This window comes from Schistocerca americana, chromosome 1, assembly GCF_021461395.2.
Source record: "Schistocerca americana isolate TAMUIC-IGC-003095 chromosome 1, iqSchAmer2.1, whole genome shotgun sequence".
Lineage (NCBI taxonomy): Eukaryota > Metazoa > Arthropoda > Insecta > Orthoptera > Acrididae > Schistocerca > Schistocerca americana.
The window spans coordinates 380,211,717-380,238,300 of NC_060119.1; the positions used below are offsets into that span (position 1 = coordinate 380,211,717).

The 26,584-nt window shown below is 42.0% G+C and overlaps 1 protein-coding gene across 1 annotated transcript in view; it reads left to right on the forward strand.

The window, feature by feature from the left end:
* Positions 1–26,584, forward strand: part of LOC124622950 (4-coumarate--CoA ligase 1-like) — a 129,045-nt gene that overhangs the window by 24,550 nt on the left and 77,911 nt on the right. Inside the window, exon 2 of the mRNA XM_047148744.1 lies at positions 15,428–15,549. Coding sequence (XP_047004700.1) covers positions 15,428–15,549 — 122 coding nt within the window. The remainder of the gene's footprint in view (positions 1–15,427; positions 15,550–26,584) is intronic.

Genomic DNA, 26,584 nt, shown 5'->3' on the forward strand with positions numbered 1-26,584 from the left:
CCTGAGGCTGCAAATGTACGCTGTCAGTTACACAACTCCAGTGGACACCGGCTCTGTGTCGTGCGTGCCTCAGGGATGATTGACAACGCCAAAGAAGCAACAATTAACAACTGTCCACTGCAGGGTCATGTGGACCACAGGGTTAAGGAAGTACACCTCACCAAGCTAACAGTTTACAGATCCATAAACGCTGAAAGTTGCATTCAGCAACAATGAAAACGGTAAAATAGTTGCAGAATATTTCAAACAATTGCACAACTGGGCGACCCACCACACAAAAATTTCAATTTTGACAGTAAAATTTGAAAGGAATGAGACTTGAAGCCACCAACGTTCGAAGAAATAATAAAAAAGACAACATAAAACTTAAAAAAAGTCTGTGGAAGACAATATAGTTGCAGAATTATAAATGAATTCCAGTGATAATATGGTAGCAAGCGAAAGAAAAATAATTAATTGAATCCATGAAACAAACGCCCTGTCAGTTGAACAGCCATTTGCATTAATACAGCCCCTACTTAAGAAGGGAGGTAACACAAATTCTGAAACTTAAAGAGGAATTCTTACCAGTGACCTACGAGATTATGTCGAATGCACTTTTAAGTGGAGCTGAAAGAATACTTGATCCACAATTACGGGAGTATTACTGAGGTTTCAAGAAGAGGAGATCATATGTGTAACATATCACAAACTTAAAACACATCTTATAAATGAGAAAAATTGGAAGCTTACACTCGCTTTTTTTGTAAATAAGAAGTGTAGCCCTCCAAGCCTACGCTTGCATGGTGAGCATTTGAAGTGATCTACTGTTACTTCTGTTTTAGTTAGTATCTAGAAATAATTCCGCCGAAAATGCTACAAAAGTAGCGATTTATTTTTGCCTGGATTGATAACCATTTATAATTTTCAGAGAAGCATCATGAGTGGTTAGTTTTTGTGCAAAACCTAAATGTTTCTTGTTGCAATATTAAAATTTGCTTTTTTTGCCAAACTGTGGAGTTCACACAATGTCACTTCACTAACATGATGTGCAGACGAAATTGCGAAAGAATTGTGAAACTGTGGTTTATTAAGTGAGGAACTGAGGGAAAGTAAGGTCAACAGCTTAGAAAAAGCACATCCACGGTACAAAAATAAACGTGTAATGTCTTCACTTATGCTTCTCCTAAATCCACAGAATGTCTTGCTTACATGCTATCGATAGCCCTTAAAAAGCACATTCTTTCATCAAGAAAGTTAGTGGAGTAACATGGCGGTAACGAAGTTTTGAATAATAACCATATGACAAAACGTCTCCTTTTTGCATGCTTTTATCTGAATAAATCTCATTTCAGTACCTGAAATCGTTTATGAAATATGAGGAATGTTGTGGATATTTCATTCTGGCTTTATTGCTGGGGCGCACGATTGCATATGAGTGTACTACAACAGGAAAACTCAGTACGTTTGCTAAATTTCATACCCAGCGACATGTTATGTAATCTGCACCAAACTGAAAAAAAGCAACCTTTATTTTTCATTGCTACCATTTTAGAATTTCGCGCAATATCTTGTTTAAAAGGAAGTATTGCAATAAATGTGATCATTTAACAATGACCTTTCCTCTTGGAAGTGCCATGAGGCCATCCAGAACCAGGTCGTCTTGCGACCGTATATTCTCGTGACCGCTCCTGCCAACGATCATGTATAGTGCTTATATTCTTGACAAGTCTTTCTGAAAATCTAAATCTACTGAGACAGCTGTCTTTGCATTCCTAAATGAAGCCTTAAATGCAATAGACAATAAAGAACATATCTCAGCCATATTTCTATACCTCTCTAAAGCATTCAATGTCATCAATCACAACATCTTGCTTCAGAAACTTGAATCTGTAGGTATTAGGGGCCCGGCCTATGAATGGATAAAATCATATCTCCAAAACATAGAGCAATTAGTTGAACTTACTATCCAAGAAGGGAACAAGATAAAGCCCTACTGCTCAGAAAAGCAGAGCATCAAGTATGGTGTACCACAAGGTTCCATTCTAGGACCAGTTCTGTTTCTACTCTTTGTAAATAACTTGGAATCGACTAGCCCATTCCATAATTACATAAAATTTGCGGATGACACAAATGTGATAGTAAAAGGAAGGACCAAAGAAGAATTACTACATGAGATTAAAAATTGTACCACCCACATTACAGATTGGTTTTCTGGAAACAACTTAGTAATAAACACAGAAAAAACAGCTACAATGCATATACACACAGTGCAAAATAAATGTCCACTACCACCAGACATAGAGTTGTTACTAGAACCCTCGAAAATGTAAGCTTCACAAAATTTCGTAGGATATGGATCCAAGAAGCTCTAAGATGGGTACAACACACAAAATACATTACAAATAAATTAAATACCATTTGCTATACTATCAAAATTCTTTCTGATTGCACATCGAAAGAGACACTAAAAGACATATACTTCGCTCAGGCAGAATCCTTATTGCGATACGGCATAATCTTTTGGGGAAACGCATCTGCAAGCAAAAGTTATTTTATATGCCAAAAGAGAATTGCAAGAGCCATAGAAAATGTTGCATCAAGTAGCTCATGCAAGTCCTTATTCAAGAAACTACATATCCTTCCACTACTATGTCTGGACATTTTATGAGTAATCATATTTGTAAGGAAAATCTTAGAAAATAGCAACAATCTTGTGTCAACTAACCAGAGTATCCACCTGTATAAGACAAGGAGAAAGAAGGACATACATGTTCAACATGCACACTCAACACTAAGACAGAATGGACCACTGCAAACAGGAAACAGACTATACAATAAGCTACCTACAGACATTAAGGCAACAAAAGACACTTCAAACTGCTGTCCATAAATATTTACTGCAAAATTGAAAATTGTTATTATAGTATAGATGAATGTCTTGAATCATATGCCAAATACTAAAAAAAAAATTAAAAAAATTAATTAATTACTTGGATTAAATATAGTGTATGGAAGCTGAACCTTCAGTTGTGAAAATATTAAGCCTAAATGAATGTAAATACTCTTGTATGATCTAAAAACATGTATTGTAAAACACAATGACTTGTCCAATATCATATTGTATACCTTGTACAACAAATGATCAAAAGGACCAATAAAAATGTAATGTAATATCACAGAAGGAACCTCCAGCTTCTTGTGGCCTTATTACATGAACTCGTTCACACTCAGTGAGGTGCTAATTATGGCGTCTTTCTCACCTTAAAGGCTCTCTTCACTAACACCAACTCACCACGTCCCGTCTCAAAGGTAACTAACGCTCGACACCTTTACACATGGAGGTAAAAATAAGAGGAGTTGTCATGACGTCACAAACTTGAAGCCGACGCAAGTGAGGATCCGCCATGTTAGCTACCCCAAACATTCGCTTCTGGTGGCTTGATTCCGTGTAGTCGTGAAGTGTTTTGATAAAAAATGGCGGCTTGCGTCGCTTATGGGTGTACTAATCATTCTGATTGTAATCTAAAGGTTAAATAAATCACATTTCATTCGTAAGTGGACTTATTTAAGCGCTAATTTCTTATATATATTTGAAGTTTTGATGCACTGTAAACTTTTACAGTATGGTTTTATTTCTGTGATTTTACTTTAGATTTCCTATTAATCCAACGCGAAGAGCTCTCTGGAGGTGAACAATACACTTGGTTTTCATTGTTTGGTTATTCCCAAGCAACTGAAAAGTCCTGGCAAGAAATATCCTGGAAATGGGGGCTAATGTTTTAAAATGAAATAATTTAATATAAAAGTAATGTAACTACATGTAGTTAATTAAATCTTCAGTAAAATGTGTGGAACACCTGTAACAGTGGTTAAATTATAAGTAATTAAAGGGTTACATATTTGTTAAAGCAAAGTTCCCTATCTAAGTCCAGGCTATTTAGATCATTACAGTAATCTCTGTGTTGTCATGTTACCCTGTAAATTGCTCTTATTTGCCACACTGAATGTCACTAGGTTGGCACAACTTAAAAGCAAAGCATAAGTGTAAACTACAATGGGCCTGACAATCTTAAATTCAGTTCTTTTCCTTCGTAATTTAACGAATCTTTCACTTTGTTGATATGACAGCTAGCTTGTTTGTATAATCCCTGCATACATCTATGGGACACCAAAGGAAATAAGGTAAGTTTCTTGCAAACCTGAACATTTAAAATTTGCATTTCACTTGAAAATGCAACGAATACAAATCGGTGCTTCTAAACTATCAATCATTGCTTTTGGAGTTCTGGCTTTATCAATTACAGACACAAACACAATGAAAGTGAATATAAACGGATTACGAAAGCATGCTTTTCGTAGCACATACTTCTCTTCTTGGTTATTCGAAGAGTGTAAACAAAAAGGAATTAGTACTGAGGCCAGAAGCGTCATATTTTCGTGTCGTATTACTATATCGAATATGCATTATGCTGTACTGTTCACTAAAACAGTGTAACATTTACTATATAAAACAAATATCGCGTGCACAGGACAGAAATAAAGAACAAGAAGCAATTGTAAACACTCGTCTGCTAATGTTTTGGGGGGACCCAAGATGGCGGCAGGCCCCTTCCACTGGCTTCAAAACAACCTACAGCATATGTCTGTAGCACCAAGGAACATAAAAAAGGTATGCCGGATTGGCTTAATGCGCTCTCATTGGTCAGCGACTTGTTACGTCACCCGGAACCGGAAATCAGACGGCAGCAGTCTCCATTTGTAGAATATGAGAGATTGCAAAATAACTGTCTTCACGTCTGTTCTCTTCTCATATAACTTAAAGTTTCGCACTCACAGGGTTGAACACACTTCATGTTAATATTATATACAAGGTTTCCGAAAGAAATGCTTTAAATATTAGTAGCAATGATGTTATATCGCCACGCAAAACTAGTGGCCGATGTTCGCATTCGCATTCATGCTCGGGTTTTAGGCATCTGACTACGGTAAATGTTTTGCAGTTGGGTACTGCCTATTTTACACATGTTTTTGTAAATAAAAAGATAGTAATCTTAGAACTTACCTTACAAAGCTGATGCAGAAGCTACGTCGAAGATGCTGAAGGGGACGCTAACTAGAGCCGATTCTTCCTTGCCGAATTCCATTTCATTGCATCAATTTTGGCTCTTTTGTTTAAATGTCTAATCCATATAAAAGTTCTTGTTCTGACATATAACTGAACTATTTTGCTATTAAGTTCGGGAAATTTCGCACTTATATGATCTGCTAAGGTTGCCATCACTCTGTTACAATGAGGAATATTTCATCCATGAAAAGCAGCAAATATAATTTCTAACTCACGCATTTTAGCAAACCAGTCAGTAGAGGGAGAAATGAGGCCCCCTTCTGAAATAACAATAAACCAGTCTTGCTTCAGACTTAATTCTGTATCAACAACACACTGCTCTGCTGTATTTCCCAAAGAACTGTCGACGTTTTTGAACTTGAATGCTATATATCCTGCTAGATATTTTAAAGCATCATCATTCACGTCTTCACTGGTACACACTGAATCACTGAGATCGAAATCTAAGAGCAAGTTTTCGTCATCTGTAGCGACGTCAAATGATTTATCAGTTACTCTTATACATAAATCACTCGAGAGAAAACGTGCAAAATCTTCCTCAGTTTTCAGAAGCAGAATTCTCATTACTGTCCTCTGAAGTCGAAGCACCAGAAGACAAAGGTATTTCACTTGCACTTCCAGTCAGTATCAATAAACGAATTCTGTTTTTCACCTCGAAAGGAGTGGGATTGTTGTAGAAGACACAAAGGCCACGGATTCTGGAAAAGAAATTTTCCAGACAATCTTGATTAAGTCTGGCTGTCAATATATAAGTAGCTCCGGAATTTTTCATATCATTGTAAAGTCAAAAAAGTGAATTTATTGATATAATGAATCCCTTCTGAAACGGGAGAAGACTGTTTCTTTTTCCTACTCGCATATTAGAACACATTTCAAGAAATCTTTTTAGAGAGTTTTCCTGACTTCTGATAGTAAATCCGTAACCACTTCTAAGGGGAGCTTTCTCATCTTGAGGTTATCTCGAATTCGGCACATCGAAAACATCGTTCACGAGCTCAATGAAGCTTCCTTCGCGATCTTTATGCAGAACATATCTCACAGCTTGGGCAGTGCGACGTGAAAATATCTGTGCAGCCCTTCGGACATTCTGACGATCACGTCCACTAACGTTAAGATGAACCTCCGATATGTGGTGATTGATCGAAAGATCGTCTTTCTGATGTCGAAGAAATTCTTCTATAACCATTTTTGTAATCACAGTACCATCAGGCAAAGTGATTCCGTCATCTACAAAATGATTTCTCAATAACTTAAGCAAATGTGGAACATCAAAAATAACCCAGACTTATCTGCTATGATCAACAGGATTTGAGAAGAATGTCTTGGATGTAGACACACCAAGTTGCTTCCACACATTCATATTTTTTGGTCCCATGTCACACGTAACAGCTACGATACGGATTCCTGCTGTTGCAACTTCTTTCATGACATTCTGCAACAAATCACTAGACATTGCAACATCAAAGTCATAATACACTGGCTGCTTCCATTTTGAAAACAAGCTGCGAACCATGACGACTTGGACATTGTTGTGTGGTCCGAGTACTACATCGTCGGACGAATCGTAAGTCACACGACCGTCAATGCTCATCTCGTCGACGCTTAGGACACCAATCGCCTCTAATGATGTGAACATTTCTGACCTACCTTTAATTAACTCCAAAACTGGTTTCAAAATACCTGGTTGGCACTTGAACTGTTTCGTCCATGTCTGGAGTGTTGACCTGCAGGGAAAAGGATAATTCTTTCTCCTCAGGTAGGCATATGCTTTAGGAGACAAAGCTCTCAATGTGAGAGCATTTGCAATGTCCTCTGAGCACCACTTTACTTGCTTCCTCTTCTGTAACAGACAACGAATTTGTCCTGGTGTGAAACACTGAGAAAGTGTACTTCTCACGTCCGAGCATACACATTTGTGCTTCTTAGTGTAAGACACATTACGTTTTATACATGTAGCTTGCTTTATAACTTCTTTCATGGACTTAATTCTTTGTTCCAGTCGAACATTTTTAATCTTCAAACTAACCAATTCTTTCTTCAGTGCTTGAATTTCCTGGTCTTTAAGAGAAATTAGCGGATCAGTAAAAACGTCTGTGTTGCTGGATTTGTCCAGCTTACTTTTCTTGGGAGATAAATTTTCAATGTTGAGAGAGCTCTTTTTTGTACTGTTCTAGTGTCACAGCGACGTTCTCTTTCTGTTAGAACACTACCGGCAACATTCGCTGTGCTGGGACCTGGAACTTCGAATACATTTCCGTGCCAGTTTGGTATTTTTAGAGACGAACAGCATTATCCTGTAGCAGTTTCCGTGTAGGTGGACCTAACAATTCATTCTGCAAGTCTGGTTTGTAATCGCTTTCACAAAAATGTTCAGAACAAACTCTTGATTTATTAACATTAATTTTGTCCTCTCGTTTACAACGAGCAATCCACTTACGCTGTAGTTCAACATTTTTTGGAAAACGATGATAAATTACGCCTTCAGTCTTAACGTCCACTATTACTACATTCAGCAACTGCACAATACGACGTATTTGTAGACATAATTCCAAGAACGAAGCTACAAGACTCACGGAACAATTCATTTCCAACTGAACACTCGGCAGGACAAGAATTACACACAAACTAACGTGTAACACGAACTCATATGCACGCCTTCGATAGAAACACTGAGCGACACCGTTGTAAGCAAACCGCAGTAGCTGCCAGGTGACGTCACAGCTCGAGATTCATCGTGGCGGATAAAGGAGTGGGGGGTCATATTTGCACTCCCGTGTCTAGCACCATCTCCCCTTATTCTACGTCCACGCCTTTACAGCAATGTTTAGTACAAACCTTGTTTGAACCCTCATAGTGACGCTACTAGCGTCACTTTTATGTGACTGTCGTCAATTTTCAATAGACATCAACTTCCACATGTAGAAACACGCCAAGTAACTGTCGTTTATATCGTACAACCACAGTCTAACATGGTACAACTCCTTCGTGATGCAGCGATTTTTTTTTCTTGTCAGCGTAAATTATCTAGTAGAGAGCGTTGGAAGCCCCTTCAAGACTGTTCACACATGATGCTGTTGTTCATAACAAAGTAGCAACGCCAGAAGACTATCAATTTGGAGAAAGACCTGCAGAGGATTGATGAATAGTGCAGGCTCTGACAGTTGACCCTGAACGTAAATAAAGATAATATATTGTGCATACATAGGAAAAGAAATTCACTAGTGTACAACTGCACTACTGATGACTAATTGCTGGAAACAGTATACACCGTAAATTACCTAGGAGTAACTATCCAGAGTGACGTTAAGTGGAATGACTACCCAAAACAAACAATAAGGAAAGTAGATGCCAGACTAGATTCAGAAGAATTTTGAGGAAATGTAACTCATCCACGAAGGAAGTGGCTTACAAAGCGCCTGCTTGACCAGTTCTTGAGTATTATTCATCAATCTAGCACCCATACCAGTTAGGACTGGTAGAACAGATAGAAAAGATCCAACGAAGATCGGTTCATCGTGGGATCGTTCAGTTGGTGCAAGAGAATTACCGAGATGCTCAACAAACTCTGGTGGCAGGCACTACAAGAGAGGCGTTTTGCATCACTGAGAGATTTACTACTGACATTTCGAGAGAGCTCTTTTTGTAATGAGTTAGACAACATATTGCTGTCTCTCACATACATCTCGCGAAATGACTACAACGAGAAAATTCGAGAAATTAGAACTAATACAGGGGCTTACCGACAATCATTCAACCCACGCAACATTTGTGAGTGGAACAGGACGGGGGGATCATGAAGGGGTACCAGAAGTATCCTCCGCCACGCACCATTAGATGGTTGGCGGAATGTGATGTAGATTTAGATGTAGACGCCACTTTTGGAATTTCTCAGTGCTCGACACCCCGTTTGGGCTTTATAAGTTTAATCGTTTGCTTTTTGTAATCTCGTCTGCACCTGGAATTTATTAACGATGCCTCAAGTGGTAGATTCAGGATATCCCTTACTATGTAAACTACCTCAGAGTCATCTCGGTCAAGGGCTTCACACGAGAGGAGCATTTTGAGAAACTGCAGGTGGTTTTCCAACACCTGCTAGAGAACGGCCTTCGTTGCAAATTCGAAAAATGTAGCTTTTTCCCCCCAGAGCTGCATTTTTTGGATCCTGTGTTCAGAAAAGATGGTCTCATCCCTACAGATGAGCACAAAAGCCATCACAAACCTGCCGCCATCCAAGAACGTGAAGGTGCTTTATTCCTTTCTTGGCAAGATTTTGCGTAATGATGAGTTCAATCACCACACTGTGCACATCTGCCAGGCCCTTAACCGGCTTCACCAAAAAGGCATCAAATTTGCCTCGTCTGCAGATTATCAATGGTCTTTTGAGTCCCAGAAGCAGTGTTTGTTCTCCAGTCCCTTTTTGCCTTCTTTCACGTTGGGTAAACCTTCAACCCTGGTGTGTGACGTGGCTTAGTTTGGCATATGTGCCGTCATGTTGCATTGGAACAGGGATGGCACTGAGCAGCCCATTGATGACAATGAAAGACACTTCCCATGCTACAGTGTAATTTTTCACAGGTGGAAAAGGAGACACTGGCTATCATTTTCGAAATTAAGAATTTTCACATTTTCTTGCATGGAGCGAAGATCCTACCGATCACTAACTACAAGCTGCTGGTTTTCTTATTCAGCTCTCATTCCAAACTGGTGGATAGGACTGCCCACCAGTTACAGAGGTGGTCACTTTTCCTTGCTAATTATTTTTATGAGATTCCGTGTTGGTTCACCGCCCAGCATGCAAATGCGGATGCACTACCATGACTGCCAGTGGAACAGGATCTGGAGTTTGGTTGTAGGGAGTGGATGATATGTTGCTGCAAACCTTACTGGATTTTCCTTTGACAGCGTGGGAGGTCATGGCTGCTTTTCCAGATATTTCCAGCTGTCCAGGAGGAGTAGCCTGAGTACGTTCTTTCAGGAGTAAATTCAGCATAGTGTACATTTTTTCTCCTACATGATAGACTCACTGTGATCCAGGGGGGCCTCATACTTCCTACGGAGGAACAAACCTGTCAAGTTGTTATATCTCTGGCTTTGCATCCTCGTGTATTCCAACTATTGCAGGCATCCCACTGGAGTATGAGTCATATTAAGGCTTTGGCATGTTGTCATGTCTACTGGCTAGTGATCAGTCATGACACTGAACACTTTGTGTGGGCTTGCATGGCCCATGCGCAAATCCAGGCTGCTTCTTTGTGTCAGTTTTCCCCTTGGACAGTCCCAAAGCACCCTTGGGACAGGGTGCATATCGACCTTGTTGGCTCATTTTTGGGTAGCATGTGGTTGTTGATAGCGAATCTAATGTAAAAGTTTGCTCACGTTGCCAAGCTGTCCTCCACTGACTACAGCTGTTTGCACTTGCTGGCAGTTTTTGCTGTCGAGGGCTCCCCACAGACACTCGTATCTGATAATGGTCAGCAATTTGTTTTGCAGAAGTTTGAAGACTTTTGGATTTGCAATGGTATCAACCATCTGACTTCTGCTCTGTTTCACCTAGTTTCTAACATTCCAGCCCCAAATGAAGAAGTCAGTCTGCCTTATCCCACAACAATGCTCTATCGAGTTTACTGGTTTGATACCGTGTGGCATTGGTTAATGGGTGTAGTCCAGCTAATGTTTGCATGGGCACCAAATGCAGGGACTTTTGAATTTGTTACATCACAAGTCGCATGCCTCAGTCAATTGTGACCTGCCGTGCTTTTCCCATGGTGATGCCATTTGGACCAAGTGTATCAGCCAGCAATAGGATTGGATGCTGCGTGTAGTATTGGGCCATAAAGATCAGCATTTGTTTATGTTTGGTGTTATTAGGGAGCAAAAGAACTGTCATTCTAATCATTTTTGGCTGTGAGCTGTCGGACCTTAAACGTGACCGTCTCCAAGTCAGCTGTATAATGTTGTCGGTTGCTGCATTGTTCCAGTGGAAGACTCCCAATTATGACAGTATGTTCCCCTGCTGCTGCCCCCTCCACATCCACTGCCATCCTAGCTTTGACCACAGAATAGGTGCCAACAGATCTAGCTACTGTCCCTGCCATTGTGGATCCACGGAATTTGAATCAGTGCCCGCTTTTCCCTGCTTGCCATTAGTAGAGTCATTGCCCCTGACCATGTCAGTGGACCAACCATTATCCCAACCTCTGCAGTCTGCTACCCGCCCAGTGGAACAAATTGCATTGGTGCTGCCTCCATCAGTCGCCTATCCACTGCCAGAGAATCTCATGCCCTCTTCAGTTTTGCAATAGGGGCACAGCACAAACCAAGCAATTTTTGCCACTACATGAACATGTCAGGTGGGAGAGATTTAGTATCTCTGCAACCTGACATTGGGATGGAGGCTGAGGAGATGGCATTGGTATTGTAGCAAAATAGTACAGAATGGTGCTAAGGAGTATGTATGCAAAGCATAGCATGGGCAGAACCACTGACCCAGGTGTTTACCTGCTGGCTGCAGTAGGTCTGGCTGGTCACTTCTAACACTGATTTCAATGGCTGCAGACTAGTCTTATCCTTGAAAAATGCTGTGTTCCATGTGCTCCAATGTCAGTCACTCACAGTGGCCCATATTGGGTTTTCCTTCTTGTCCCTTCTCTACACAGAATTCAGACTCTCTGCTGCCCTGTAGATTAGCTCACACACTAAGATTCATTCCCTCCTCTAAAGTTATGTTACGTTGCTTTTAACTGAGCCACCTTTAGCTATCATAGTTACATTCTTGCTGGCAGAGACAACTGTCATGCCAGTCTGATAGAAAAACGACATTTTGAGTAACATACACATCCAACTGAAAGAAGCAAAATTTGATAATTTTAGACAATTGTTTGTCACATTTAAGTTTAAATCTCATCCTTTATTGCAGGGGCCATTGCACTCCATTCCTTCAAATAGCAATAGCAAAATGGAGGCTCTGGATCCCTGATTTTTCAAGTCTTTTGAGGACTTTTATTCACAAGAATGTGACCCCTTGGATCACAATTGTGTTAATTCTTTGGTGAGGTATTTACTGTGTGTAAATATTACAGTTTTAACTGAGACCCTGACTATTGGATGTAAATGTACTGTCATCTTTCACAGCTTCCAATCTTGGTGCAGGATGACTGTAGCACAAGCATACGTGCCTGTTATATTATTTGTACTACATAGGTGGGTGATTGTTTAAATACAAGAACAAGAGTTCTACTTGAAATGGCACATTGTGCGGCCTTTACCCTTACTTTTGTTTTGAATGTTCTTCATGTGAGATGTTAGCATTTGAACATAAGAAACTTGCCATGATACAATCATGACGAGCTCCCTCTTTATTGCTTGATGGGATCATTTTCTTGTAACAGAGTAAAGCTTTATGCACAAAGATTTAGTAATGAAAGGACAGGCAAATGCCCAAAACCAAGTGTAGTGGTGCAGTAAGTTCCCATCCGGCCATCATGATTTAGGTTTTCCCTAGTTTCCCTAAATGTTATAAAACAAACATAGCAGACAGTCCTTCACAATTACAAACTTGAGCACCATAGAATAGCATGGAGAGTTGCATCAAATTTCAAGCTGGACCACAACAAAAACAATAATGCTTTTATACGAGGGTCAGTCAAAAAGTAATGCCTCCTATTTTTTTTTCTACGTTTAATTGTCAGGAAATTTAAATGCAATTACATAGGTTGAAAACCACAACATTGAGGATCATTTTGTCATTTTTCAATGTAATCTCCGCCCATCTCTACAGTTTTGGTCCATCTTTGAACAAGGGCATGTATCCCAGCACGGTAAAAATCACAGCTCTGCTTCCTAAGCCATTGACGCACGGATGTTTTGACGGCCTCCTCATCTTCAAAATGAATCCCACGATGAGCTTCTTTTAGTGGCCCGAACAGATGGAAGTCTGATGGTGCCAGGTCAGGGCTGTATGGGGGATGAGGCAAAACTTCCCATCCAATTTTGACAATCTTGTCAGAGATGTGACGACTGGTGTGTGGTCTTGCATTGTCATGCAAAAGAAGAACATCTGCCATTGATTTTGTTGGGCGAACTCGCTGAAGATGTGCTTTAAGTTTGTTGAGGGTTGTGACGTATTGAACAGAATTTATTGTGCATCCCTGCTCCAAAAAATCAACCAGAATCACACCCTCTGTATCCCAGAAAACTGTTGCCATAACTTTCCCTGCTGATCGCACAGTTTTGAATTTTTTCTTCCTCGGCGAGCTTGTGTGACGCCACTCCATTGACTGCCTCTTTGATTCGGGTTCAAAAAAATGCACCCATGTTTCGTCCCCGGTCACAATTTTTTTCAGAAACTCATCTCCCTCCAAACGGAAGCGCTGCAAGTGTTGGGAGGCTATTGTTTTCCTTGCCTCTTTATTCTGATCGGTTAACATTCTTGGAACCCACCGTGCACAAACTTTTGAGTACCCCAATTGTTTAATAATCGTGATCACACTGCCTTTACTAAGAGAAATAATGCGACACACTTCATCTGCAGTCACCCGACGGTCACCACGAATGATGTCATCAACTTGCTGAATGTTGTGTGGAGTCACTGCACTCACCGGCCTGCCGCTCCGCTTTTCGTCAGTCAACGGTGTTTGCCCTTCAGCTTCCTTACAACGACGAACCCATCGTCTAACAGTGCTGACATCCACTGTCACAACACCATACACCTTCTTCAGTCTTTCATGAATGCGTATGGGCGTTTCACCTTCTGCATTCAAGAATTCAATCACACAACGCTGTCTCAAACGAACATCGATGTCGGCCATCTTACAAACTTCTGCTGTGCTGCCACCTGTTGACACAGAAAGTTACTACTGCAGTGGATTGCAGAAGAAGGTTTGAGGAATGGCGCCAAATTCAAATTTTTCACTTAACTTAATTTCTTTAAGTAGAAAAAAAATGGGAGGCATTACTTTTTGACCGACCCTCGTACAATGACTAGTGTAAGTTGAAAATGAAGACTTAAATAGAGATATATGTTCATGTAATGCAATTACAGTGTATGGGGATGTTTATTAAAGAGATGTATTCTATACTTCACTTGGTGAATATCAGTCTGCTATATTACATTCTCCACAACAGTCTCTCATGTCTCTTTCTTCCAACCAGTAGAGATTTCACAGTGTGGAACAGGATAACTGTAAATTCACAAGCTCAGTCAATCTACATTCTTTTGGAATGTACTATTCAATTAACACACCACTATTTAACATCTGAGAGGCAAACACTTCTTTTTTTTCAAAGAGGTGGTACAACCTGCTTCTGCCAAGGATATGACAACTGGCCTGAGTGTGAAGGGATAAAGAATCAAACACAATCTTTTTTATGTGCAGTCACAAGCAGTGACTCTTTGATCTGTTTTTCTTTTTCTCCTTGCATGATCACTGATGTGTTGGCAAATGTGCCAACACCTTGTAGATAGACGGGGCCGAAATGCACGCTATCTAACGCAGACGGGCGTGAATTCTGGAACAGGATAAGTAGTGAATTCTAATAAGAAAAGTATGCAGCTCCTTGAATACTTAACTTTTATTTGTCCTTGTTGTGAATACAGCATTCTTGATGAGACATTTCATACGATAACTCTCAAACTATGTAAGGCTAATGCCGCCTTGCTAGGTCGTACCCATGGACTTAGCTGAAGGCTATTTTAACTGTCCCTCGGCAAAATGAGAGAAAGGCTTCATCAGTGTAGTCGCTAGCAAAGTCGTCGTACAACTGGGGCGAGTGCTATATCGTATCTCGAGACCTGCCTTGTGGTGGCGCTCGGTCTGCGATCACCAGTGGCGACACGCGGGTCCGATATGTACTAAATGGACTGCGGCCGATTTAAGCTACCATCTAGCAAGTGTGGTGTCTGGCGGTGACACCACAATCACCATAGTATCTTTATTCCGTGTCTATTGTTATTTGCCAAGCTCAAAAATGTAGCAAGTGGCAGCAAGATTCTGTCAGCGTTGTTGACACAATTCTGGCAACCTGTCATCAATTAAGTACACCACTTGATGACTCAGTAGTACCTTAAACATTACAGACTAGAATTAATTAAAAACTTTCTGGTTCAGCAACTGTTTATTTATTTAGTATTCTCTTTACTTGAGGTTATACTTTTGTGTCTGAGCCCTCAAATTAATCTAGTCAAAACTGTGTGTCTCCAAATGTGTTTCTGTTATTGTTATGGGTTAATCTAGTGTGTCTATTGACATGTGACATCCTTTAACTGTGCAATGAGATGATAGTGATTGAAAGACTATAACATTTGCCATATATGATGTTTAGGGGGTCTGAAGGAAGATGAATTGATCCTGCGGGGCCCACCTCTGCCACCAAGGCCTTTGGGCCAAACGCTGTGGGACTACCTGCTCAATAGCATGCTGCAACATGGTGATGCCACTGCACAGGTTTGTCATTTTTAATTTTTTTATTATGGGCTACAACTTTGCACTATATTCAGCAAAACCATTAGCTTTGTGTCTCAAGCAGAACATGGCCAGTTATTTTTCACACTTATCTTAATAATTCTTCATGATAACGTCTTACAGAAATTACAAAAATAATATGTAAATCATTAATGCACTATTTATAATATGTCACCACATAATATCTTGGTGGGATTTTTGACTACAATTTTATCTTTTGTTACAAATTATTGATCCAAAGTCAGTGTGCATCCATACTTTATTTTTTTAACAAGCAGGTCTTTTAATTGTTGTATGAGCTGTAGTCTGGTATTACTCTTTACTGTGTATGCAAAGCAGCCATTCCACTATATATTCTTTGATGATCTGTCCTTAAGTTCAACAGTGAAACTCCTTCACAATATGGTCAAGTCACTGTGATAAGTTAGTCAGTTATTATTATCTTCAGTAGATCTTGTTCTTGATAAGCTAATGGACATAATATTAATCTCCCCTTAAAAGAATAGGCATGATGCTTTGGAGTGCTGGGATGGTGTGGCACTGTTACTGTTATAACCTTTAATCACCAATAATTGTGTGGATATTCAAACACACTCACTTATGAACAATAGCTGGTTACATGATAACAACTCAGTATCTCTCATTCGACTGCCGTGCCGTGACATGCGGCCGGCGTCGTTCATAGCTATGTGGCGCTCCCGCGCTCAGCCGAGTTGCGGAGCGCCTCTGTCGCCGTTTGCGCGTACTGTCGTGGTGGCACTGTTAAATGTCTTGGCACTGTCACAACACTTTTCCCCCCTTGAGAAAAAAAAAAAAAAACCTCACTTCCTTGGAGACATGGACAGTGTGGAGACATCCATGGCCTCTTGTGAGGCCCTGAGGAGATCCCGCGCAGAGACATGAGAGTATGGTCGAAAATGTCCAGGACGGAAGCTCCTGCGTGGAACATGCCTCCTGGACGAGATGATGGGTGAAAACTCCGGAGCAGCATCCATAGGTGTCGTGGACCTGGGGGGTGTGCTCCAGCAAGATGGGTCCCGGAGAAGGCAGCGTCGCGACTGGGGCCGGTTCTGGCGTACTCGGAAGCGGTAGCGACGTCGGCTGCATCAACACATACGGTAGAGCGGCAGCAGCGACAGGACTGGCTTCTCGGGCTGGTGGAGGCGAAGGAAGGGGCGGTGGCACCAGCGTGGCCACCACTCGTGGGCGCATCTGCTAGTAATGGCGAACAACCATGCCGTTATCCGTATGTATTTCACAAAGCCAGCAGCCGCGAAGAGCCTTGACCACCCCTGGAATCCATTTAGGGTGAGATCCAAACCCTCGTGCCCACACGTCGGCGACCACCGAGTATTTTCCCACACTAGGGGACACAGCACAAGGCCTGACAGGGTGAAGCAGGTGCAGTAGAGTGCGCGGTTGGCGGCCATGCAAGAGTTCAGCAGGGCTCCGATCACCCAGAGGTGTGAAGCGATAAGAACTCAGAAATTGCAGCAGAGCGTCATCTGTGGAAAAATCACTAAGGAATTTTTTCATCTGGCTTTTGAAAGTGCGGACAAGGCGCTCGACCTCCCCATTCGATTGCGGATGGGAGGGCGGTGCTGTAACATGATGAATCCCTCATCCAGTACAAAAATCACAGAAGGCCTGCGAAGAGAACTGAGGGCCATTGTCCGTGACGATCGTGGATGGAAGACCTTCTAACACAAATATTTTGGACAAAGCCAGCGTCGTCGCCGCAGTGGTGGGCGACAGACATCTAACAACAAACGTCAAGAAGGTGTTAATCAACAGTAGCCAATAAGTACCGAGGAAGGGGCTGGCAAAGTCAGCGTGCACCCGTTCTCATGGCTGCGCCGGATCAGGCCACGGAGAGGGCATTGTACAAGGTGCAGCCAGTTGTTGAGCACACTGACCACACACAGCAACCATGTGGGCGATGTCCGAATCAATACCGGGCCAATAAACGTGCCTGCAGGCCAAGGACTTAGTCCGAGAAATCCCCCAATGGCCTTCATGCAACAGTTTGAAAACATCTTGGCGAAGAGAGGCTGGCACCACGACCCGTGGAGATGCGCCATCCATGGCCAGAAGAACAACACCATCACGAACAGACAGACGAAGGCACAAGGCATGGTAGCTGCGAAGGGGATCTGATGCCCGGCCCTTGGTCCTGTGCGGCCAACCCCATTGAACAAACTGGAAAGCATCATAACTGAACAGGTTTTCAGTGCCCGCATGATCCACCACACAAAACGTGAGGGGCCTAACAACAGACTTGTAGGCAGTGGAAGCATCAAACTGGCCAATGATAGGAATGTTCTGTTTATTATAAGTTCTCAGATTTCACGCAAGTGGAGACAAGGGAGGGGAGCCAAACTCCAAATACGTGCGAGAATTAATGAGAGTTACTACAGAGCCAGTGTCCACTTGCATGCGAATGTCTTTATCCAGAACACGAACAGTAACAAACAACTTATTTGTTTGAGAAAGCACACAGTTAACATCCATGTCCGATGCCTCATACTCGTCGACAGGAACTTTAGGGGACTGACACACAGAAGCAATGTGGCCTTTTTTCCTACATGAATTACACGTGGCCCAACGTTTTGAACACGCGGCCCTGTCATGCTGTACGAAACAACGTGGACAAGAAGGAAGTGCGGAACGAACCTGCTTCTGTGGTTGCTGTTTTCGCTGCGAGCGTTGCGGCCCAACGCAACGTTGTTTACGCTAGTGAATCACCGCCACATCTTCGTTCTCCTGTGAAACAGGCAAATTGTCCATGTCGAAAGTTGACTGTACAGCGCCTACATCACACCACGCGTCTATTTGCGCGCCAGCAGCGTGAGACACTTCAAGCGATTGAGCGATGCTTAGAACTTCCGACAGCAACGGGTTTGGCAGTTGTAGGGCACGTTGCCAAACTTCTTTATCAGGAGCAAGCCGTAGAATAGCATCCCTAGCCACTGAATCAGCATAAGACTCATGATGAGTGTCCGTGACAAACTGACATTTCCTACCTAGACCGTGTAGTTCCGCCGCCCAAGCCCAGTAAGATTGATGGGGCTGCTTACGACACCGGTAGAACGCCACGCGGGCGGCAACGACGTGGGTGTTTTTGCGGTAATAGTTAGACAATAAGTCACACATTTCTTGGAAGGACAGGGAGGCAGGTTCCCGCAGAGGGGCTAACTGAGATAGCAGCTGATAGATCCGTGGGGAAATCCAAGATAGAAATAACGACTTACACATAGGAGCGTCGACAATGCCGAAAGCCAAGAAGTGTTGCCGCAAACGCTTCTCATAATCCTCCCAGTCTTCAGCGGCCTCGTCATAAGGAGGGAATGGAGGCGAAGAAGAGGAAGACAGACGACGAGTAAGCGTCGTCGACAACGCCTGAATAGCAGCCGTCAGCTGTGTTTGTTGTGCCTGAATAGCAGCCATCAGCTGTGTTTGTTGTTTAATGAGCGCTTGCATAAGCTGTTCCATGTCTGCCCCGTCATGAACACACAAATCCACAACGCAGTGAAAATATCCGAACTCATCGCCAAAAAGTGTTATAACCTTTAATCACCAATAATTGCGTGGATATTCAAACACACTCACTTATGAACAATAGCTGGTTACATGATAAGAACTCAGTATCTCTCATTCGACTGCCGTGCCGTGACATGCGGCCGGCGCCGTTCGTAGCTAGGTGGCGCTCCCGCGCTCAGCCGAGTTGCGGAGCGCCTCTATCACCATTTGCGCGTACTGTCGTGGTGGCACTGTTAAATGTCGTGGCACTGTCACAACAGTTACCAGGTGATCATGTGACTCTCTACCATTGATGACAGTCATGGTAGTGAAGCAATGTGTCCGTGCTAGTTGGTTGTATAGAATCAACATAGTGCGATGGATCACTGTGGAGACATGACAAAAAGGAGCTATCGTGTTTGGACATGTCCATGACTACACCTCATAAGCAATTGTCTCATTTACTGATGTATCAATGTGGACTGTCCAACATTTCTACAGGGAATATTGAACCACACACAGCCATGCAAAATGGTGTAAGAACAGTGGTCATAAAACATTTTTAACAAACAGGAAATGGGGACAAGTGTCATGACATCTGATTTCAAATCCAACAGGATTTGCTGCTGTTAGTTAATGTAGGTCCATCTCAATCTTTTACTGAGTGGACATACTGAAGGGCATTGCTTACAATGAATATTTTGAGTTGTGTATTTCACAAAAAGCCATTTCTCACAGCAGCATGTAGAGCTGCACATCTACAGTGTGCAATGCCCCTCTTTCTCTGGGGGACAAATATTAATTATTATCAGTAGTAGTATATTAAGCTACAAATTATCATTTTAAATGTGTGTGGTCTCCCTGGTGTGCCTAGTCGACCACAGGTCCCCGTCGTGCTGTTCACTCTAACAACAGAGTACATACAGGGTTGAAGACATGGAGAAAGAAAGGTATCATCACAATTTGAGTTTAGAGTAATATAACTTTCTTACTTTTATTGGTCATTGTTGCAAGCTCGTGGTCCAGTGATGAATCTCACCATCCACTGTTTGTTAAATCAATTTGAGGTCCAGGGTGTGTATTCTGCTGCATAAGAACTGACACATATTTAAACTTCCAACTTTTATTTTATAAATGCTGATCATGATGATATTCAATAATTTTCACTGTAACAGCTTTTCCAATCCATCATTTTATTCCCTCTACCCTTGACCTTCTCAAAGCAAGCATATTACAAGATGCCTCAACACCAACTGCCCATTGTCTCTGCATCCACCAACAACCGGCTCCTGTTCGTAGAGCTTACACACTGTGCAGTACTGCCAACCTTGGTTGTATATTGGTATTTTACACAATGCACGTATACATATATGAAAAAGATAGTATGAAAAATGAAAAGTGTTTATGATATACACTCCTGGAAATGGAAAAAAGAACACATTGACACCGGTGTGTCAGACCCACCATACTTGCTCCGGACACTGCGAGAGGGCTGTACAAGCAATGATCACACGCACGGCACAGCGGACACACCAGGAACTGCGGTGTTGGCCGTCGAATGGCGCTAGCTGCGCAGCATTTGTGTACCGCCGCCGTCAGTGTCAGCCAGTTTGCCGTGGCATACAGAGCTCCATCGCAGTCTTTAACACTGGTAGCATGCCGCGACAGCATGGACGTGAACCGTATGTGCAGTTGACGGACTTTGAGCGAGGGCGTATAGTGGGCATGCGGGAGGCCGGGTGGACGTACCGCCGAATTGCTCAACACGTGGGGAGTGAGGTCTCCACAGTACTTCGATGTTGTCGCCAGTGGTCGGCGGAAGGTGCACGTGCCCGTCGACCTGGGACCGGACCGCAGCGACGCACGGATGCACGCCAAGACCGTAGGATCCTACGCAGTGCCGTAGGGGACCGCACCGCCACTTCCCAGCAAATTAGGGACACTGTTGCTCCTGGGGTATCGGCGAGGACCATTCGCAACCGTCTCCATGAAGCTGGGCTACGGTCCCGCAAACCGTTAGGCCGTCTTCTGCTCACGCCCCAACATCGTGCAGCCCGCCTCCAGTGGTGTCGCGACAGGCGTGAATGGAGGGACGAATGGAGACGTGTCATCTTCAGCGATGAGAGTCGCTTCTGCCTTGGTGCCAATGATGGTCGTATGCGTGTTTGGCGCCGTGCAGGTGAGCGCCACAATCAGGACTGCATACGACCGAGGCACACAGGGCCAACTCCCGGCATCATGGTGTGGGGAGCGATCTCCTACACTGGCCGTACACCACTGGTGATCGTCGAGGGGACACTGAATAGTGCACAGTACATCCAAACCGTCATCGAACCCATCGTTCTACCATTCCTAGACCGGCAAGGGAGCTTGCTGTTCCAACAGGACAATGCACGTCCGCATGTATCCCGTGCCACCCAACGTGCTCTAGAAGGTGTAAGTCAACTACCCTGGCGAGCAAGATCTCCGGATCTGTCCCCCATTGAGCATGTTTGGGACTGGATGAAGCGTCGTCTCACGCGGTCTGCATGTCCAGCACGAACGCTGGTCCAACTGAGGCGCCAGGTGGAAATGGCATGGCAAGCCGTTCCACAGGACTACATCCAGCATCTCTACGATCGTCTCCATGGGAGAATAGCAGCCTGCATTGCTGCGAAAGGTGGATATACACTGTACTAGTGCCGACATTGTGCATGCTCTGTTGGCTGTGTCTATGTGCCTGTGGTTCTGTCAGTGTGATCATGTGATGTATCTGACCCCAGGAATGTGTCAATAAAGTTTCCCCTTCCTGGGACAATGAATGCACGGTGTTCTTATTTCAATTTCCAGGAGTGTAGTTCTGTGGCAATATACCTCATGATTGTCCTCATATTAACAGTTTTGTAACAAAATAATAATATTTCAGTTTATGTTTACTTAGTTAAAGTTCACTTGCTCCTTCAAGTTGATTGATGGCACCGCACACCTCGCGAGCCTGTGGTATCAGTAGTTTCAGTAGTCCGTTACATTACAAGTGGGATAAACAACACGAAAACTGGAATGTAGCTCATTATAGACATGCAATGTGTTTCCTTTCAAATTATAAAAGTATCAAATAAACTGACAGGCCAGTAAGTTGTTTAACCTGTTCTGTATGGATGATGTAGTTCAGGTCAGAGGCGGTTCTGTGATATTTTGGGGGTGTTTCTTGTACCCATTCATTTTGGTTGCTATAAACATGAACCAGGATGTTTATTTCACTATTTTTGGTGACCAAGGGTTACCCTTTTTCCTACATCTTCATGGTGAGTATGCTGATACTCCCAGCTTCCAGGATGAGAGTTAAATATTCCTCAGTGATGAACACTCAGGTATCCTATCACACCATGGTTAACCTGCTAAATCAGCTGATCTTAATGCCATAAATTTTGATAAAATACACTGTTTTCAGTTCTGTACAACAAATAGAGTCATATTGATGAAAACTTGAAATGGAAGAATTGTATTACTGAATTTCTCCGACTATTAAGTTCAGCAAACTTTTGCTCTTCAGATAATTGCTAAACTTGAAAACAAATTTGCCTCCTGACATATTCTGTATATTACCATTTGATAATGTCCTATGGCCTTCCCCCATGAACCATGGACCTAACCACTGGTGTGCCTCAACAATACAGATAGTCATACTGAAGGTGCAACCGCAACAGAGGGTATCTGTTGAGAGGCCAGAGGAATGTTTAGTTCCTCAAGAAGCCCAGGAGCCTTTTCAGTAATTGTGGGGGCAACTGTCCAAATGGTTGACTGATCTGATCTTGTAAAATCAACCAAAATGGCCTTGCTATGCTTGTACTGTAAATGGCTGAAAGTAAGACGAAACTACAGCCATATTTTTCCTGAGGGCATACAGTTCTACTATATGGTTAAATGATGATGACATTCTCTTGGGTAATATATTCTGGAGGCAAAATAGTTCCCCATTTGGATCACTGGGTGTGAATTACTCAAGAGGAGCTGTTGTCAGGAGAAACAAAACTGGCATTCTGTGGACTGGAGCATGTACTGTTAGATCCTGTGATCATGCAAGTAGATAAGAAAATTTCAAAATTGAAATGGATAGGTTGAAGTTAGATGTAGTGGGAATTAATGATGTTCAGTGGCAGGAGGAACAGGACTTCTGGTCAGATGAATACAGCATTATATACATAAAATCAAATAGGGATAATGCAGGAGTAGGTTTAATAATGAATACAAAAATAGGAATGCTGGTAAGCAACTTTGAACAGCATACTGAACGTATTATCATAACCAAGATAGACACAAAGGCAACACTCATCACAATAGTATAGGTTTATATGCCATCAAGCTACACAGTTGACGAAAGGATTGAAGAAATGTATGATGAGATAAGAGAAATTATTCAGAAAGTTAAGGGAGACAAAAATCTAATTCTGATGGCATACTGGAATTTGAAAATAGGACAAGAAAGAGAAGGAAAAATAGTAAGTGAATATGGACTGGGGAAAGGAATGAAACAGGAAGCCGTCTGGCAGAAATCTGAAAGGAGCATAATTTAATCATTGCTAACACTTGGTTTAGGAGTCACGAAAGAAGGCTGCGTACATGGAAGAGACCTCGAGACACTGGAAGGTTTCAAACTGATTATATAATGGTAAGACAGAGATTTTGAAACCAGATTTTAAATTGTGACACATTTCCAGCAGCAGATATGGAATATGACCACAATTCATTGGTTATGAATTGTTGATTAAAACTGAAGAAAATACAAAAAAAAAAAAGGCAGGAAATTAAGGAGATGGGATGTGGATAGCCTGAAAGAATGAGAGATTGTCAAGAGTTTCAGAGGGAACATTAGACTAGAACTGGAGGAAGGAATACAGAAGGAGACAAATGGATAACTTTGAGAGATGAAACAGTGAAAACAGCAGAGGATCAAATAGTTAAAAAGGAAAGGCCTAGTAGAAATCCTTGGATAACACAGGAGGTATTGAATTTAACTGATGGAAGGAGAAAATATAAAAATACAGCAAATGAAGCAGATGAAAGGGAATACAAACATCTAAAAACTGGGACTGACATAAAGTGCAAAATGGCTAAGCAAGAATTGCTGGAAGACAAATGTAAGGATTTAGAAGCATATTTCACTGAGGGGAACATAGATACCATCAACAGGAAGCCTTTGGAGAAAAGAGAAGCAGCTTTATGAATTTGAAGAGATCAGATGGAAAACCAGTCCTAATGGGACTTAACTTCTGAGGTCATCAGTCCCCTAGAGCTTAGAACTACTTAAACCTAACTAACCTAAGGACACCACACACATCCATGCCCGAGGCAGGATTCGAACCTGCGACCGTAGCGGTCACGCGGTTCCAAACTGAAGCACTTAGAACCGCACGGCCACACCGGCCGACAAACCAGTCCTAAGCAAAGAAGAGAAAGCAGAAAGGTGGAAGGAGTATATACAGTGTTTATATAAGGGACATGTACTTGAGAGCAATATTATGGAAATAGCAGAGGAAGTGGATGAAGATGATATGGGAAATACAATACTGCATGAAGAATTTGATAAAGTACTGAAGACCTAAGTGTAAACAAGGCCCTGGGAGAAGGAAACATTCCATTAAAACTACTGATTGCCTTGGGAGAGCCAGCCATGACAAAACTCTTCCATCTGGTGAGCAAGATGTATGAGACAGCTGAAATACTCTAACTTCGAGAAGAATATAATAATTCCAATTCCAATCGCGACTTGGAATTCCAATTCCAAGTCACAGCTGCAAAATACTAACATGAATTCTTTACAGAAGAATGGAAAAGCTGGTAGAAGCTGACCTTGGGGAAGATCAGTTTGGATTCTGCAGTTTGGATTCTGCAGGAACACATAAGGCAGTACTGACCCTATGACTTATTTTAGAAGATATGTTACGGAAAGGTTAAGCTACACTCACAGCATTTTTGGATTGACAGTGTTGACTGGAATACTCTCTTTGAAATTCTGAAGGAAGCACAGGTAAAATACAGGGAGTGAAAGACTTTTTACAACTTGTACAAATATCAGGCAGCAGTTATAAGAAATGAGGGGCATAGAGAATGGTTGAGAAGAGATTGAGATAGGATTGTAGCCTATTACTGATGTTATTCAATCTGTATGTTGAGTGATCAATAATGGAAACCAAAGAAAAATGTGGAGGATGAATTAAAGTTCAGGGAGAAGAAACCAAAAAGCTTTGAGGTTTGCCAATGACACTGTAATTCTGTCAGAGACAGCAGATGGCTTGGAATAGCTATTGAACAGAATGGCAGAGGTCTTAAAAGAGTATATAAGATGAACACCAACAAAAGCAGTGGAATGTAGTCAAATTAAATCAGTTGATGCTGAGGGAATTAGATTAGGAAATGAGGCAGTTAAAGTAGTAGATGACTTTTTTTTATGGAGTAGATGAGTTTTCTTATTTGGGCAGCAAAATAATGGATGATGACCAAGGTAGAGAGGATTAAAATGTAGACTGACAATGGTAAGAAAAGTGTTTCTGAAGAAGAGATATTTACTAGCACTGAATGTAGATTTAAGTGTTAGGAAGTCTTTTCTGAAAGTAATTGTGTGTAGTGTAACCATGTATGGAGTGTATCATGCACGATAAACAATTTAGACAACAAGACAACTGAAGTTTTTGAATTGTGCTGCTACCAAAGATGCTAAAAATTAAGTGGGTAAATCACTTAACTAATGAGGAGGTACTGAACAGAACTGGGGAGAAAAGAAATTTATAGCACAACCTGACCAGGAGACAGGTTCAGTTGAAAGGACACATTGTGAGATGATATGGTATCACCAATTTTGTATTGGAGGGAAGTAAGGGAAGTTAAAGTTGTAAAGGGGTACCAAGAAATGAACACAGTAAGCAGATTCAGTAAGCTTCCCCCGGATAGAGTAGCATGGGGAGCTGCAGCAAACCAGTCTTTGGAATGAAGACCTCAACAATATTGTATAATAGAATAATTTTCTGGGGTTCACTCACCACTTAGAAAGAAATTAATGATTGCACAAAAGCAAGCAGTAGGAATAATATATGGTGTTTACACACTGACATCATGTAGCTATCTTTTCAAGGACCTAGGCATTTTAACTACACTGTCACAATACATCTAGCTGCCAATGAAATTCATCATAAATAATCCATCACAATTTTTGAAGAGCAGTGATGTCCACAACTACAACACTAAAGGGAAAAATGACCTTTTTTTACATATTATTGAAACTGTCTGTGGCTCATAAAGGAGTTCAATATGCATCAATAAAAATTTTTATATTTTTCCCAATATCATACACTGAAGAGCCAAAGAAACTGGTACACCTGCCTAATATCGTTGCCTGCAAGCACACAGAAGTGCCACAACATGACATGGCATGGACTTGACTAATGTCTGAAGTAGTGCTGGAGGAATTGACATCATGAATCCTGCAGGGCTTCCACAAATCCGTAAGAGCACCAGGGGGTGG